We start from the raw sequence: 18,017 nt of genomic DNA, 5'->3' as shown, positions 1-18,017 counted from the left end.
GCGCTGATAGCCAAAAAAAACACTACAAAAAATACAAAAGACATCACTAAGTCAGTAATTATATTATATATTTATATGCACAACATCTGACAAAGATTTGACCAAGTTTGGTGATGAAACTTACACGTGTGTATTTCTGCCATTGTTGCCACATGTCAACAACACTCTGTCCGCCGGTTAAAAAGTCCGACAGGAAACAATGACTCCAGCACTTGCTTAGGGTAGAACATTCATACTTCGTTTTCGAGACATTTTTAAGACTACGACTTTCGCAATTTATTTTGTTATTATTTTTTTAGGTTTTACTCACCCCATGCTGGTTTATTATGACACATTCCTCGCTGTTGCCCCCTGTGGAGTGGTGGGAGTACTGCATACATGAGAAACCCTAGTTTGAATTGTTTCGTCAAGCCTATTTGGCGGCGGGCTGAATAAAAAACTTTGGTGGGCCGGGTGTAGCCCACGGGCCGCCTGTTTAGTAGATCTACCGTAGGAGGACACAAGCTCTTGAATAGAAACAATGGTGGGCGGATGTATCCAAAAATCAACTCTGCCGCTCCCAGTCTGCGGAACACTCCCCCTGACCACCTGAGGGCACCACAGACTGTGGATGCTTTTAAAAAAGGCTTAAAAACCCTTCTTTTTAAAAAAAACTTAAAAAAAAAAATATGCATACTAGTTCTAGCTATTAGGCTGTTGTAGTTTTAATTTGTATTTATCTTTATTATCTTTTTTTTAAGTCACTGTAGCACTTTGAGGTTGTTTGCTCAATGTAAAGTGCTTTTTACAAATAAAATTTACTATTATTATTATTATTATTAACTGAAACGATACCAAATATAGTAATGTTATACTGCATAGTCAATACAACAGTGTTAGATCGATATTTTGTTTTGGTCGTTTTTGCTATTGTTTACAAGGAAATAAATCCATGGACACAGGAGGGCTTTAAGGACAAACACCAAAAGAGCCAATGGCGGGAAACAATTTGGACATTTAGACTGATTAAACTATTAACAGTTAATTAGCAAGGAGATGAATATTTATTTTACAAAATAATACCACCGGAACTTTAGCGCATACGTCAGCAAGTTAGGAGCCTTGGTAGCTCTGCTTTTTAATGACTTTATGATCATTTACGTACCAAATAATAAATAGTGATATATCATGTTACTGCAGGAGGCTGCAGGGTTTCCCCTGTAACACCAAAATACCTGTGGCGGTGGAGGTGTGGTCACCATGAAGTCATCGTATAATTTGCATAGTTTGCTATAGGATTTTCTTTAAAAAGGCTCAAAAAATGTATAGAAACATTTAAAAACTAATATGTTAATTAGTATTAATATATATATATATTTATATTAAATCCATCCATCCATTTCCTACCGCTTATTCCCTTTGGGGTCGCGGGGGGCGCTGGTGCCTATCTCAGCTATAATCGGGCGGAAGGCGGGGTACACACTGGACAAGTCGCCACCTCATCGCAGTTATATTAAATGATTTTGCTTTATTTTCAATGGTTGCTGCTTACTGTGCAATGTACTTTATGGAGAATTTTTTAAGTGTCTGGAGACTTTTTTGTGATTTTGTCTTTATTGAAAACAACTAGAGACCTTCTTCTGCTGTTATAAAATGTACTGGTATTAAGAGACTCTACTTCTGTTCCTCCCTGTCCCCGACAAAGAGAGGTGCAGTGAGCATGACGTCACACTGTCCTAATATTTGCACATTTTGTAAATGGCTGTCCACGCGGATATTAGAGTTACGTCCACATCACAGACATGCTGACAACGCTCCAAACAATGGCGTACTTCATCACAACATCCAAAGTTTTCGGTGCATCACTTGTTAGTAGTGCACCAATAATATGCTGTATATGTATCCATTCATACTGCAACAACCATGTTTTATGTTTGTGTGATTTTGAATTGATGTTCATTTTTCCCATGATCCTAAACACACCGTTCATGCCTGAAAGTGTTGTGTGGAGGTAAAACCTGTTGGAATTGGGCCAGTTGTTTGCATAAGATTGGCAATAAAAAAAAAAAATTGCATCAGAGACTGTGACTTGTTTGGAGGGTACAATATTATTTATTGATTTAATTTGGTTTAATGTAAAAGCCCTTATTTCAAGCTTTGGCGGGTAAGATTTTGTCGTGGTTGTGCGCCATGTTTAGTGACATTAAGGGGAAACATTGGGCTGCAATATGTATCGCAATATAGATTTGATGACGATGATGTGTTAAAAATCACTACGAGGTGTGTGTCAAAGTTAATGTGGTAATGCATACAATAAATCACGGAAAATCCTTGCTGTACTCTAATTTTCCTGAAGGAACTCTCCTGACGGAATAAATAAAGTACTATCTAATCTAATCATGTATGACTGCAGATTAACTACGCCATTTATTTGGACCACAAATGCTCCTTTACATTAACCACGGATAGTTAAATGGTCAGTGAACAGGTCACTTTATACGCCATGGCATGGACGATTGAGAAGACGCCGATTGGTGTGCTTGTTCTTAACATACTGTATATGACGTGTATTCCAGTAAGACAGTTGGGAAACATTTTCCTGTATGACAGACATTATGACAATAAGCTGTCAAAATATTAGGGTTTTTTTCAAATTAAAGGGGCTAATTGCAAACCGCACCACCATTAGCTAGCGCAGGGGTCGGGAACCTTTTTGGCTGAGAGAGCCATACAAACCAAATATTTTAAAAAAGTATTTCTGTGAGAGCCATATAATATATTTTTTTAACACTGAATACAACTAAATGCATGCATTTTTAAGTAAGACCCATCCATCCATCCATCCATTTTCTACCGCTTATTCCCTTTCGGGGTCGCGGGGGGCGCTGGCGCCTATCTCAGCTAAAATCGGGCGGAAGGCAGGGTACACCCTGGACAAGTCGCCACCTCATCGCAGGCCAACACAGATAGACCAACATTTCTAAATTAAAATAAGTCTCTTATACGTTTTAATAACATTGTTATTCTGAAGCAAACCAACCAAATAAAATACTTATGACCATTAATGCGACTTCTTGAACAGGTGCGGTAGAAACCGGATGGATGGATTAAAATGCATGAGAATGTTTTATATTTTGAACGTTATTTTTGACACTGATTACCAGCAGAATTATTCATTACTTACCGTGTTAAGCAATGTCAGCTAAGATTTATCTGAGAGCCAGGTGCAGTCATCAAAAGAGCCACATCTGGCTCTAGAGCCATAGGTTCCCTACCCCTGAGCTAGCGTATCTAACCATTAGTGCTTTGACAGCGCACATTTGTTTTACAATTGTCTATAGTTCTCACAATTACCAAGTTATGTAATAAATAAAATTGACCGGTCCGAATATTTGTTATTGGACTTTTGTGCTCGTCACGGATTGTCCATAACAAACACCATGTTCAAACATAAGGGTGTCCATATGTGCACTTGGCACCAGGACACCCTAGGCCGCAGTTCCATGACCGACTTTGTAGTTGTGTCATCGGATTTGCGGCCTCATGTTTTGGACACTCGGGTGAAGAGAGGGGCGGAGCTTTTTACCGATCACCACCTGGTGGGGAGTTGGCTGCGTTGGTGGGGGAGGATGCCGGACAGACCTGGGAGGCCCAAATGCATTGTGAGTGTCTGCTGGGAACGTCTGGCAGAGTCTCCTATCAGAGAAAGTTACAATTCCCACCTCCGGAAGAACTTTGAACATGTCACGAGGGAGGTGCTGGACATTGAGTCCGAGTGGACCATGTTCAGCACCTTTATTGTCGAGGCGGCAGATCGGAGCTGTGGCCGCAAGGTAGTTGGTGCTTGTCGGGGCGGCAATCCTAAAACCCCTTGGTGGACACCAGCGGTGAGGGATGCCGTCAAGCTGAAGAAGGAGTCCTATTGGGTCCTTTTGGCTCATAAGACTCCAGAGGCAGTGGACGGGTACCGACAGGCCACAGCTTCAGCGGTCGCGGAGGCATAAACTCGGACATGGGAGGAGTTCGGGGAAGCCATGGAAAACGACTTCCCAACGGCTTCGAAGGGATTCTGGACCACTGTCCGGCGCCTCAGGAAGGGGAAGCAGTGCACTATCAACACTGTGTATGGTGTGGATGGTGATCTGCTGACCTCAACTACAGATGTTGTGGATAGGTGGAAGGAGTACTTCGAAGACCTCCTCAATCCCACCAACACGTCTTCCTATGAGGAAGCAGTGCCTGGGGAATCTGTGGTGGTCTCTCCTATTTCTGGGGCTGAGGTCGCTGAGGTAGTTAAAAAGCTCCTCGGTAGCAAGGCCCCGGGGGTGGACGAGATCCGCCCGGAGTTCCTTAAGGCTCTGGATGCTGTGGGGCTGTCTTGGTTGACAAGACTCTGCAGCATCGCGTGGACATCGGGGGCGGTACCTTTGGATTGGCAGACCGGGGTGGTGGTTCCTCTTTAAGAAGGGGGACCTGTGGGTCTGTTCCTTAAATCCTACTGAATAGTTCTTAATCTTCTTCTCTTTATGCAATTTCAAATGATTGAAATCAGCCTCCTCCATTTTGAAAATGATGACAGGTGAAGTGTCACTCGTGACGTGACGAGTTTGACCCGGCGGAAATTCTAGACATGCGCTAATAAAAATAATATTGTGCAAAACGAGTTTGACCCGGCGTTAATCCTGAGCCAGCGGTAATACTAAGCATGCGCTAATTATTTTGCGAAAAAAAGTTTGACCCGGCAGTAATTCTAGGCAGGCGCATACTATATACCCGGCGGCAATTCAAGGAAATAAGGTATGTAAATAAACATTTACAGAATATTTCTGTGTAAATAACCTAATTCACAAGGTACATGTATATACCTGCGACTTGTAGTCCGGTGCGCCTAATATATGGAAAATATTTTTTCCTTAAAATTTGGCGGGTGCGACTTATATACGTTATGTTAATTGTTAGTACTCAAAATTCTTTAATTTTTAGCGATGATGTGCGCAAATAGTATACATGTGAGAGGGTTCTCTCTTTACCTTGGTCCACCTTTTCCAAAGTAGCTGAGTCCAGTGTTGTGTGAAGCATCCCTGGGGATAGAACAATAATGACAGAATGAATTTTATGTGGTCTACAAAAAAAGGATGCAGCACACACACTATCGATTATGACTTGTCCTCCTTGTCCCACAATATTCTGGCCTTTTATGCTGACATAACAAAATGTTCCACATTGTCACTGTAGTTTTATTTCGTGACCAGCAATTTATGGCTCCATCTCTATATTTTGTAAGTTCCATACCCAACAGAGCGGTTATAAACTGCATGGAGACTTGGTGGTCCTGTTGGAGCAACTCTCTCAAGGCTCCAGGAGAACACTTCAGCACCCCGCTGATAGCCGACAAGGCATACGACTTCCTGGCTGACTGGAACAAATGTGTAAGACAATTTATCAAAAAGATTTTGGTGAAAAATTACACCCAAGAAATTACCGTTTTTTGCAGACTATAAGGCGCACTTAAAATATTTATTTTTTTCCCTTAAAACTCGACAAAGCGCCTTATAACCCGGTGCGCCTAATGTACGAAATAATTCTGGTTTTGCTGTAATGATAAGTGTGAAAGCTGACCAACACGCCGGACTGTAGTCAGTTGGAAGCGTGTCTTAATGAACTTAAACAATGGATGTCCGCTAACTTTTTGCAACTTAACGCCAAAAAAACGGAAATGCTGATTATCGGTCCTGCGAGACACCGACCTCTATTTAATAATACAACTTTGACATTTGACAACCAAACAATTAAACAAGGTGACTCGGTAAAGAATCTGGTAAAGGATCTGGGTATTATCTTCGACCCAACTCTCTCGTTTGAGTCACACATTAAAAGTGTTACTAAAACGGCCTTCTTTCATCTCCGTAATATCGCTAAAATTCGCTCCATTTTGTCCACTAAAGACGCCGAGATCATTATCCATGCGTTTGTTACGTCTCGTCTCGATTACTGTAACGTATTATTTTCGGGTCCCCCCATGTCTAGCATTAAAAGATTACAGTTGGTACAAAATGGGGCTGCTAGACTTTTGACAAGAACAAGAAAGTTTGATTATATTACGCCTGTACTGTATATACCTTTATATACATATATACATACATATATACCTATACTGTATATACCTTTATATACATATATACATACATATATACCTATACTGTATATACCTTTATATACATATATATATACATATATACCTATACTGTATATACCTTTATATACATATATACATACATATATACCTATACTGGCTCACCTGCACTGGCTTCCTGTGCACTTAAGATGTGACTTTAAGGTTTTACTACTTACGTATAAAATACTACACGGTCTAGCTCCATCCTATCTTGCCGATTGTATTGTACCATATGTCCCGGCAAGAAATCTGCGTTCAAAAGACTCCGGCTTATTAGTGATTCCTAGAGCCCAAAAAAAGTCTGCGGGCTATAGAGCGTTTTCCGTTCGGGCTCCAGTACTCTGGAATGCCCTTCCGGTAACAGTTTGAGATGCTACCTCAGTAGAAACATTTAAGTCTCACCCTAAAACTAATCTGTATACTCTAGCCTTTAAATAGACCTCCTTTTTAGACCAGTTGATCTGCCGCTTCTTTTCTTTTTTCTCCTATGTCCCCCCCTCCCTTGTGGAGGGGGTCCGGTCCGATGACCATGGATGAAGTACTGGCTGTCCAGAGTCGAGACCCAGGATGGACCGCTCGTCGGGACCCAGGATGGACCGCTCGCCTGTGTATCGGTTGGGGACGTCTCTACGCTGCTGATCCGCCTCCGCTTGAGATGGTTTCCTGTGGACGGGACTCTCGCTGCTGTCTTGGATCCGCTTTGAACTGAACTCTCGCGGCTGTGTTGGAGCCACTACGGATTGAACTTTCACAGTATTATGTTAGACCCGCTCGACATCCATTGCTTTCGGTCCCCTAGAGGGGAGGGGTAGGCCACTTCTGAGGTCCTCTCCAAGGTTTCTCATAGTCAGCATTGTCACTGGCGTCCCACTGGATGTGAATTCTCCCTGCCCACTGGGTGAGAGTTTTCCTTGCCCTTTTGTGGGTTCTTCAGAGGATGTCGTAGTCGTAATGGTTTGTGCAGTCCTTTGAGACATTTGTGATTTGGGGCTATATAAATAAACATTGGTTGATTGCTGATGATTGATTGATAAGTAGATGCGGTAAAGTCAAGCATGCGCTAATTATTTTAAAACCTCTTCTCACTTACCAAAGGCATGCGGTAAATTTAGGCCTGCGCTTATAAATTTGAGTGTGATGTAAGGATACCATCATGAAAAGCACATTTAATAAAAAAACGTTATTATGGTCTTACCTTTACTTATAAATGAAGTCCATGCGTAGCTCCTTCTGATCAAAAGCATCGATAACTTATTTATAGGAGTCTTCCTTATCTTTCTTCAGTTTTAAAAGTCTCTCTGTCTCGATGGAGATCTTCCTTTATTACCTCCTGCTTCGATTGAAAGTCCAGTTTAGAAAACTGTTTTATTTTAGATATGTAATCCTCCATGTTAAAAGTGCAAGCGAGAGGAAAAAATAAACGATCGCTGCTCACTCTTGCTGCTTGTTGTCACTTCTTCTGCAGCCGAGTAGTTGCAAGAAAGATCACTAGCGCCCTCTACCACTAGGAGGCGGTAGTCATTTAATGACTCATATTTGACACACGCAGCTACGGTATATTAATACAACATAGCTGCTTACTGTTCTTTTTAGCATATTCAATAGCTTGAACCTTAAATCCTACTGAATAGCTCTTAATCTTCTTCCCTTTATGCGATTTCAAAGGATTGAAATCAGCCTCCTCCATTTTGAAAATTATGACAGGTGAAGTGTCACTCGTGACGTGACGAGTTTGACTCGGCGGAAATTCTAGGCATATGCTAAGTATTTGGCGAAACAAGTTTGACCCGGGCTTCACGGTGGCAGAGGGGTTGTTAGTGCGTCTGCCTCACAATACGAAGTTTCTTCAGTCCTGGGTTCAAATCCAGGCTCGGGATCTTTCTGTGTGGAGTTTGCATGTTCTCCCCGTGAATGCGTGGGTTCCCTCCGGGTACTCCGGCTTCCTCCCACTTCCAAAAACATGCACCTGGGGATAGGTTGATTGGCAACACTAAATGGTCCCTAGTGTGTGAATGTGAGTGTGAATGTTGTCTGTCATTCTGTGTTGGCCCTGCGATGAGGTGGCGACTTGTCCAGGGTGTACCCCGCCTTCCGCCCGATTGTAGCTGAGATAGGCGCCAGCGCCCCCGCGACCCCAAAAGGGAATAAGCGGTAGAAAATGGATGGATGGATGGATGGAGTTTGACCCGGTGTTAATCCTGAGCCGGCGGTAATGCTAAGCATGCGCTAATTATTTTGCGAAACAAGTTAGTAATTCCAGGCAGGCGCATAATATATACCCGGCGGCAATTTCCAACCACTATTCATAATGCAAAAAAGGGCCATCAGACTGATACATAACACAGGACCCCGAGAACACACTAATGGATTATTTATAAAAACATTTGATTTAAAACTACCAGATCTCATCCAACTCAAGACTGCCCAAATGATTTATAAAGCAAGTAAAGATTCACTTCCAACAGGGTTACAGAGAAGATTTTTACAGAGAGAAGGGAATTATAATTTAAGAGGAGAACTACTTTTTAAGATCCAATATTGTAGAACAACGCAGAAACGAATGAGTATAACAATAGCAGGGGTTAAAATATGGAACTGTTTAAAGGATGAAATTAAACACAGCACCAACATAAACCAGTTTAAAAAACTTTTTAAATCATTTATCATTAGTAAATATAAGAAAGAAGAGCAAACATTGTTTTAGAATGACAATAATATATAATATGTATATAAATACAATTTATGATTTCCTAATTATACATATAGGTTATATTAAAATGTATATATAACCACTTTATATGGAATTTAAATAAATTGTGTATATATATAAGTGTACAAATGTATATGTTTGATTTAAATGTTAAACTGTGTATATGAGACGGTTGCTACATATATGTTGCTTATATATTGTTTAAAAAAAAGTAATATAAGTGAAGCATGTTTTAGATTTTATATATTTTGAATCTTGTTCTTGTTGTGATGGGGTAAGTTTATATAAGCGTTGCTTCAACCTACACCCTTTCGGCTCAATCATTGCTCAAATGAGTATTTTTTTTTTGTTTAGTTTTTCTTTTTTTGTTGTTGTTCTTTGTTTTATGTGAAGATTGACGAAATAAATAAAGAAATAAAAAATACGGTACTTATTTTAAGATATTTTGTGGTTCATTGGGGTTAGCTAATTTTACTTGTTTTGGAAAGTCTGGACCAGCCGAATGTTCTTGGCAGAATTGGCAGATAATTTTGCTTAGTTCAAATAAAATACTGCTAATTTTTGTATTATTTTTTCCTGTTTTTGACCACTGACTTTTTGCAGTGCAGCAGCGCCCCGCGAGAACGAACGGAAGAAGCGGTAGCCAATGGATGGATATGTGACTGTGACTCACAGAGCAGTCATCGCGCTCCAACATGTCGAGCACACAGAGCACACACAGCTGCAGTCCTCCCCCCTTCGCGGGCCCCAGGCGCCCACTCCACCTGGCCTCGTGTCTAAAGTGAGTCTTCTCATATATCATCTCCTCGCTCGCCATGTTGCTGCAGGGACACAACACATACATCATAATAATATTAATAATAACAATAATGGGAATTAATTGTGACAGTTTAAAGCAACAAGCTGCGATGATGAGCTAACTAGCCTAGCATGGTGCCAATAAGTACTTTTTGTTAGGTTCGTTGTGTGTTATGTTACAAAATTACCTCTTCAAAAACTCAAATAGACTTACATTTAGTCAAATTACCGTGTTATTTGTGGGATAGAAAGATGAGCGGCGTCGTGGAAGCAAAGGCTAACAGCTACCTGCTAACTGCTGTCAGTACGGTGGGAGGCGGGTCGACGCAAATGTCGATAGTGTCGATACCAAGGGCATCGATGCCAGCATCTCAATATCGTTTTTTTGTTGTTGTTTCGGTGTCACCAACATTTTTGAAAGCAAGAGCTACTTCTTGGGTACTGATTAATGCGAAGGGCTACCAGTTTGATACACACTTACATAAATTGCCAGAAATAGCCAATTTGCTCAATTTACCTTTAATAAATAAATCTATATATATATATATATTTAAAAAAAATGGGTATTTCTGTCTGTCATTCCGTCGTATATTTTTTTTCCTTTTACGGAAGGTTTTTTGTTGAGAATAAATGATGAAAAAAACACTTAATTGAACGGTTTAAAAGAGGAAAAAACAGAAAAAAAAAGAAAATTAAATTTTGAAACATAGTTTATCTTCAATTTCGACTCTTTAAAATTCAAAATTCTACCGAAAAAAATGAAGGGAAAAACTAGCTGATTCAAATCTTTTTGAAAAAATTTCAAAAATAATTTATGGAACATCATTAGTCATTTTTCCTGATTAAGATTCATTTTAGAATTTTGATGACATGTTTTAAATAGGTTAAAATCGAATCTGCACTTTGTTAGAATATATAACAAATAGGACCAAGCTATGTTTCTAACAAAGACAAATCATTATTTCTTCTAGATTTTCCAGAATAAAAATTTTAAAAGAAAATAAAAAAGACTTTAACATAAGATTTAAATTTGATTCTGCATATTTTCGAGATTTGTCAGAATTTTTATTTTTTATTTTAATCATAGTAAGTTTGAAGAAATATTTCACAAATATTCTTCTTCGAAAAAACAGCAGCTAAAATGAAGAATTAAATTAAAATGTATTCATTATTCTTTACAATAAAAAAAAATACTTGAACATTGATTTAAATTGTCAGGAAAAAAGAGGAAGGAATTTAAAAGGTAAAAAGGTATATGTGTTTAAAAATCCTATAATCATTTTTAAGGTTGTATTTTTTCTCTAAAATGGTCTTTCTGTAAGTTATAAAAAGCAAAGTAAAACAATAAATGAATTCATTTAAACAAGTGAAGACCAAGTTTTAAAATATTTATTGGATTTTCAAATTCTATTTGAGTTTTGTCTCTCTTAGAATTAAAAATGTCAAGCAAAGCGAGACCAGCTTGCTAGTAAATAAATACAATTTAAAAAATAGAGGCAGCTCACTGGTAAGTGCTGCTATTTGAGCTATTTTTAGAACAGGTCAGCACGCGACTCATCTGGTCCTTACGGGCGACCTGGTGCCTGCCTTGGTGACCCCTGACTTGAAATATGTAATTTTTTGTTGTGTAGTCCATATTGCTATGGTGTAGATATGGTTGTATTTCTGAGTTGTTTTATTTGTTACTAACTCAAGGTGGGTTATGTGTACAACATAACCTGCACTACAAAATAAAAGCCCCAAAATTTAATGACAGTGATTTTGTATTGAAGCCCGTTTCCACCACTAGAAGAAAAAAAATACTCAAATGTTAAGTCATAATTATGAGATTAAAAAGTCATAATTATCAGAGGGGAAAGTCATAATTGCAGAATAAAAAGTCATGTTTATGGGATAAGAAAGTAAAAATTAAGGGATTAATGTCATCATTACGAGATAAACCGTCATAATAATAGGATAAAAATCAACATGACAAGATCAATGTTTATAATTTTCATAATTTTTAGATGAAAAGTCGAAATATGAGATAAGAAAGTCATAGTTATGATGATTATGGAATTGTGATTGTCGATAATTATGAGATAGAAAGCCGTAACTGGGTGATAAAAAAACTAGACAAAAAGTTAAAATTATGAGATAAAAAGTCATAATTACGTAATAAAATGTCATATTTTTGGGATAAGAAAGTCAAAATTAAGGGATAAATGTCATCATTAAGAGACAAGCAATCATAATAATGGGATAAAAGTCCAAAAAATGAGATCAATGTTTTTCTTTTTCATAATTTTTAGATAAAAAGTAAAAATGTGAGATTAGAAAGTCATAGTTATGATGATTATGGAAATACGATTGGTTGATAATTATGAGATAGAAAGCCATAACTGGGTGATAAAAAAAATTGTGAGACAAAAAGTTATATTTATGGGATAAGAAAGTCAAAATTAAGGAAAAAATGTCATCATTACAAGACAAATAGTCATAATAATGGGATAAAAGTTAAAATAATGAGTTCAATTTTTCATCATTTTTATATAAAATGTCAAAATATGAGATAAGAAAGTCGTAATTATGATGATTATGGACTTATGATTGGTTGATAATTATGAGATAGAAAGCCATAACAGGGTGATTAAAAAAATGATGAGACAAAAAGTTAAAATTATGACATAAAAAGTCATAATAATGAAATAAGAATGTCGAAATGATGATTTAAAAAGTAAAAATGATCAGATAAAAAAGTAATAACTAGGAGCTAAAAAGTCAAAATTATCTGATAAGAAAGTGATAATTACGGAATAAAAAGTCATATTTATGGGATAAAAAAGTCAAAATTAAGGGATAAATGTCATCCTTACAAGACAAGCAGTCATAATAATGGGATAAAAGTCTAAATAATTAGATACATTTTTTTATTTTTCATAATTTTTAGATGAAAAGTCGAAATATGAGATAAGAAAGTCATAGTTATGATGATTATGGAATAATGATTGGTTGATAATAATGAGATAGAAAGCCATAACTGGGAGATAAAAAAAAATGATGAGATGTTTTGCTTAAGACTCCATTGTTTCCTGTTTTTGCACTTCCTTGTTTGTTTTGTTTCCATGACCACCCAGTAGTTTTCACCTGTCTTCATGTCACGCACCTGTCTCACGTTTTGCACTCGCAAACCTGTCTCTAATTGTGTCTTTTATATAAAGCGAAAGTTGCCAGGAAGTCAGCCTGGCGACTTTTTCCTCTACTCACGTCATTCCATGTTACCTCTACTCACGTTTAAGATTCACGCTGCTTGTTTCTTAGTCCCATGCCACGTAAGTTTTTGGTTTGTTTAATGCCACAGTTAGTGTCTTTTGTTTTTTTGTCCATAGTTCTTCCTTTGTGCTAGCTTTGTTTTCATTAGTCAAGTTTGTTCTCCGCCATTGTGCGCGCCTTTTGTTTGCCTTTTTTTGTATTTATAGTGTAAAAATAAAATATGTCTTTACCTTCACGCCTTGCCCGCGCCAACTTTCCTTTGCCTTATGGAAAAACAAACCCCAGAGTCCACGTTCTGACACTAAAGACACCATGTCTATGCCTTGGCATTATTTTAAAGTGTGTCTGACGGATCAAAAATTGGCAATTTGCAATGACTGCAAAGAGCTTTTTATATATATATATATATATATATATATATATATATATATATATATATATATATATATATGTATATATATATGTATAGATACAGTGGGGCAAAAAAGCATTTAGTCAGCCAGCGATTGTGCAAGTTCTCCCACTTAAAATGATGACAGAGGTCTGTAATTTTCATCATAGGTACACTTCAACTGTGAAGTGAAGTATATTTATATAGCGCTTTTCTCAAAGTGACTCAAAGCGCTTTACATAGTGAAACCCAATATCTAATTTTTACATTTAAACCAGTGTGGGTGGCACTGGGAGCAGGTGGGTAAATTGTCTTGCCCAAGGACACAACGGCAGTGACTAGGATGGCAGAAGCGGGGATCGAACCTGCAACCCTCAAGTTGCTGGCACGGCCGCTCTACCAACCGAGCTATACCGCCCCACTGTGAGAGACAGAATGTGAAAAAAAAATCCAGGAATTCACATTGTAGGAACTTTAAATAATTTATTTGTAAATTATGGTGGAAAATAAGTATTTGGTCAACCATTCAAAGCTCTCACTGATGGAAGGAGGTTTTGACTCAAAATCTCCCGATACATGGCCCCATTCATTCTTTCCTTAACACGGATCAATCGTCCTGTCCCTTTAGCAGAAAAACAGCCCCAAAGCATGATGTTTCCACCCCTATGCTTCACAGTAGGTATGGTGTTCTTGGGATGCAACTCAGTATTCTTTTTCCTCCAAACACGAACAGTTGTGTTTATACCAAAATGGATACATGGATGATACAGCAGAGGATTGGGAGAATGTCATGTGGTCAGATGAAACCAAAATAGAACTTTTTGGTATAAACTCAACTCGTCGTGTTTGGAGGAAGAAGAATACTGAGTTGCATCCCAAGAACACCATACCTACTGTGAAGCATGGGAGGTGGAAACATCATGCTTTGGGGCTGTTTTTCTGCTAAGAGGACAGGACGATTGATCCGTGTTAAGGAAAGAATGAATGGGGCCATGTATCGTGAGATTTTGAGCCAAAACCTCTTTCCATCAGTGAGAGCTTTGAATGGTTGACCAAATACTTATTTTCCACCATCATTTACAAATAAATTCTTTAAAATTCCTACAATGTGAATTCCTGGATTTTTTTTTTTCACATTCTGTCCCTCACAGTTGAAGTGTACCTATGAAGAAAATTACAGACCTCTGTCATCATTTTAAGTGGTAGAACTTGCACAATCGCTGGCTGATTAAATACTTTTTTGCTCCACTGTACATACTTATACATATATATATATATATATATATATATATATATATATATATATGTATTAGGGATGCACCGATTAATCGGTAACCGAATATATTCGGCCGAATATGGCAAAAAAAGCCACATTCGGCCTTCGGTGGAATGAGCTAAAAAGAAGGCCGAATAGTGGCATGTGACGCAAATTTTGACGCGGTGATGCAATCAACCAACGTGCAGTGACGTTGGGATATGTTGTGTACCTGTATAAGTGTATGAGGTTACAAACACACACTTAATTGAGATTTAGTGGGGCCTCTGTTTACATTATTAGCCTGTTGTGTAGGCTACCTGTATAAGTGTATGAGGTTACAAGCACACACTTATTGAGATTTACTTGAGCCTTCTGTTTACATTATTAGCATATCTACTGTGGCTTAGCAGACTTTTGCCAACAGGACAATAATTCATTTGTTGTGGGTTTATCCACTTTAATGCACTTTATTTTTTTTTGGAATGCATGTTTTGTTTGAAGGCCTAATATAAATGAAAAACTTTGTGCTTTTTTTGAAAAGCAAAGGCTACTGGAATATTAAAAAAATGTCAATATTCAATGAAAAAATACTTTATTTGAAAAACATGTCTAAATATTTATTCTAGGCTATTTATGCAATATTTAAAAAATTGTGAAAAACTGCATTCATTCGGTATTCGGCCTTCAGCCAAGCGTTTAAATTTTATTCGGCTTCGGCCACAAATTTTAATTTCGGTGCATCCCTAATATATATATATATATATATATATATATATATATATATATATATATATATATATATATACACTGAGGATGTGCAAAGATGTACACCAGACAGGAGAGTAGGTTACAAATCTGTGTGATCAATTAGACAAAAAGCAAGCAAATAGAGCTTCTTGCACAGGTTTGTTCAGACCACTGAGACTAACATTTGCAGCCAGGCGGAAACAGAGAGCAAGTTTTGCGTGTGAAATCTAGAGTGTGCTTGTGGCCAAACATCGGCGTGAGGGACCGAGCAAACAAACCCCTTTCTGTCACTTTGTTTGCTCGCTGTGTGCCACTTCCTGTCTGCAAACACAACTTTCCACTCACATCAGCTGCACGCCACCTGATGTTTCCACCACTGCATGTGTGTGCTGTCTGGTAGGAGTTTGGACACACCTCACATGCCATCACTCGGTTGATGTTGAAAACAAATCCAATTGAAATATGTGGAGGCTGTGATGAAGGAGGCAGCAAAGTCCTTCACAATGCTGCAGTCTTGTTAGAAAAGCAGTACTGGACTTGTCAAAGAGGAGGAGGGCATGCAGAGGAGGAGCAGGGTGAATAAGGGTGTGCTCCAAAGTCCTATATTTGTGTTCAGGTGACTCTCCCACGCAGGACACAAGTTGTCAAGTGGCTCCAGTGGACTACATCACACCACCAACCACCTTGGAGCTGCAATTCAAGTCTCATCCAAAGGTATGCATTTTATATATATATATATATATCAGGGCTGCAAATCTTTGGATTCAATATTGATTCTTGGGGTCGCGATTCGATTATATATCAATTTTTTTGATTCAACGCAATTCTCGATTCAAAAACGACATTTTCCCGATTCAAAAGGATTCTGTATTCATTCAATACATAGATTTCAGCAGGATCTACCCCAGTCTGCTGACATGTTAGCAGAGTAGTAGATTTAAAAAAAAAAAAAGCTTTTACAATTGTAGAGGACAATGTTTTATCAACTGATTGCAATAATGTCAATTTGTTTTAACTATTAAACGATCCAAAAATATGACTTATATTATCTTTGTGAAAACATTGGACACAGTGTGTTGTCAAGCTTATGAGATGCCATGCAAGTGTAAGCCACTGTGACACTATTGTTCTTTTTTATTATTTTTATAAATGTCTAATGATAATGTCAATGAGGGATTTTTAATCACTGCTATGCTGAAATTATAACTAATATTGATACTGTTGTTGATAATATTCATTTTTGTTTCACTACTTTTGGTTTGTTCTGTGTGGTGTTTGTGTCTCCTCTCAATTGCTCTGTTTATTGCAGTTCTGAGTGTTGCTGGGTCAGGTTTGGTTTTGGAATTGGATTGCATTGTTATGGTATTGCTGTGTAGTGGTTTGTTGGATTGATTAAAAAAAACAAATAGATTTAAAAAAAATGAGAATCCATTCTGAATCGCACAACGTGAGAATTGCGATTCAAATTGTAATCGATTTTTTCCCCACAGCCCTAATATAAATCAATCAATGTTTATTTATATAGCCCTAAATCACCAGTATATATACCATATATATATATACGGTATATATATATATATACAAACCCCGTTCCCATATGACTTGGGATATTGTGTTAGATGTAAATATAAACAGAATACAATGATTCGCAAATCCTTTTCAACCCATATTCAGTTGAATATGCTACAAAGACAACATATTTGATGTTCAAACAGACAAACTTTTTTTTTTTTTTTTTTTGCAAATAATAATTAACTTTGAATTTCATGGCTGCAACACGTGCCAAAGTAGTTGGGAAAGGGCATGTTCACCACTGTGTTACATCACCTTTTCTTTTAACAACACTCAATAAACGTTTGGGAACTGAGGAAACTAATTGTTGAAGCTTTGAAAGTGGAATTCTTTACCATTCTCGCTTGATGTACAGCTTAAGTTGTTCAACAGTCCGGGGTCTTGTTGTCATATTTTACGCTTCATAATGCACACAGATGCTGGCTTTTGAACTTCGCGCCTATAACAATCTGGGTGGTTATTTTCATCTTTGTTGCGGAGGACACCACGTCCACAGTTTCCAAATATAATTTGAAATGTGGACTCGTCAGACCATTGAACACTTTTCCACTTTGCATCAGTCCATCTTAGATGATCTCGGGCCCAGCGAAGCCGGCGGCGAACCTGGGTGTTGTTGATAAATGGCATTCGCTTTACATTGCAGAGTTTTAACTTGCACTTACAGATGTAGCGACCAACTGTAGTTACTGACAGTGGTTTTCTGAAGTGTTCCTGAGTTCACGTGGTGATATCCTTTACACACCGATGTCAGTTTTTGATGCAGTACCGCCTGAGGGATCAAAGGTCGGTAACATCATCGCTTACCTGCAGTGATTTCTCCAGATTCTCTGAACCTTTTGATGATTTTACAGAGCGTAGATGGTAAAATCCCTAAATTCCTTGCGATAGTTCGTTGAGAAATGTTGTTCTCAAACTGTTCGACAATTAGCTTACGAATTGGTGACCCTCACCCCATCCTTGTTCGTGAATTACTTAGCATTTCATGAAAGCTGTTTTTGTAGCCAATTATGTCACCCACCTGTTCCCAATTAGCCGGCACACCTGTGGGATGTTCCAAATAAGTGTTTGAGGAGTATTCCCCAACTTTATCAGTATTTATTGCCACCTTTCCCAACTTCTTTGTCACATTTTGCTG

The 18,017-nt window shown here is 38.0% G+C and overlaps 2 protein-coding genes across 2 annotated transcripts in view; one reads left to right on the top strand and one right to left on the bottom strand.

Annotated features, from left to right (window-relative positions):
* LOC133541303 (meiosis inhibitor protein 1-like) overlaps positions 1-10,017 on the bottom strand; it is a 133,858-nt gene extending 123,841 nt beyond the window's left edge. The window contains exons 1-4 of the mRNA XM_061884637.1: positions 9,892-10,017; positions 9,538-9,685; positions 5,272-5,395; positions 5,010-5,060 (exon numbers count right to left, since the gene is read on the bottom strand). Of these exons, the coding sequence (XP_061740621.1) occupies positions 5,010-5,060; positions 5,272-5,395; positions 9,538-9,681 (319 nt within the window). The 5' untranslated portion in view covers positions 9,682-9,685; positions 9,892-10,017. The remainder of the gene's footprint in view (positions 1-5,009; positions 5,061-5,271; positions 5,396-9,537; positions 9,686-9,891) is intronic.
* LOC133541292 (ankyrin repeat and fibronectin type-III domain-containing protein 1-like) overlaps positions 9,562-18,017 on the top strand; it is an 85,242-nt gene continuing 76,786 nt past the window's right edge. The window contains exons 1-2 of the mRNA XM_061884613.1: positions 9,562-9,645; positions 15,927-16,024. The gene's annotated coding sequence lies outside the window, so the exon portion shown is untranslated. The remainder of the gene's footprint in view (positions 9,646-15,926; positions 16,025-18,017) is intronic.

This window comes from Nerophis ophidion, linkage group LG23 (assembly GCF_033978795.1).
Source record: "Nerophis ophidion isolate RoL-2023_Sa linkage group LG23, RoL_Noph_v1.0, whole genome shotgun sequence".
NCBI classification, from domain to species: domain Eukaryota; kingdom Metazoa; phylum Chordata; class Actinopteri; order Syngnathiformes; family Syngnathidae; genus Nerophis; species Nerophis ophidion.
Note: the sequence above shows the minus strand (reverse complement) of the source record. Positions and strands in the feature narration are given on the sequence as shown.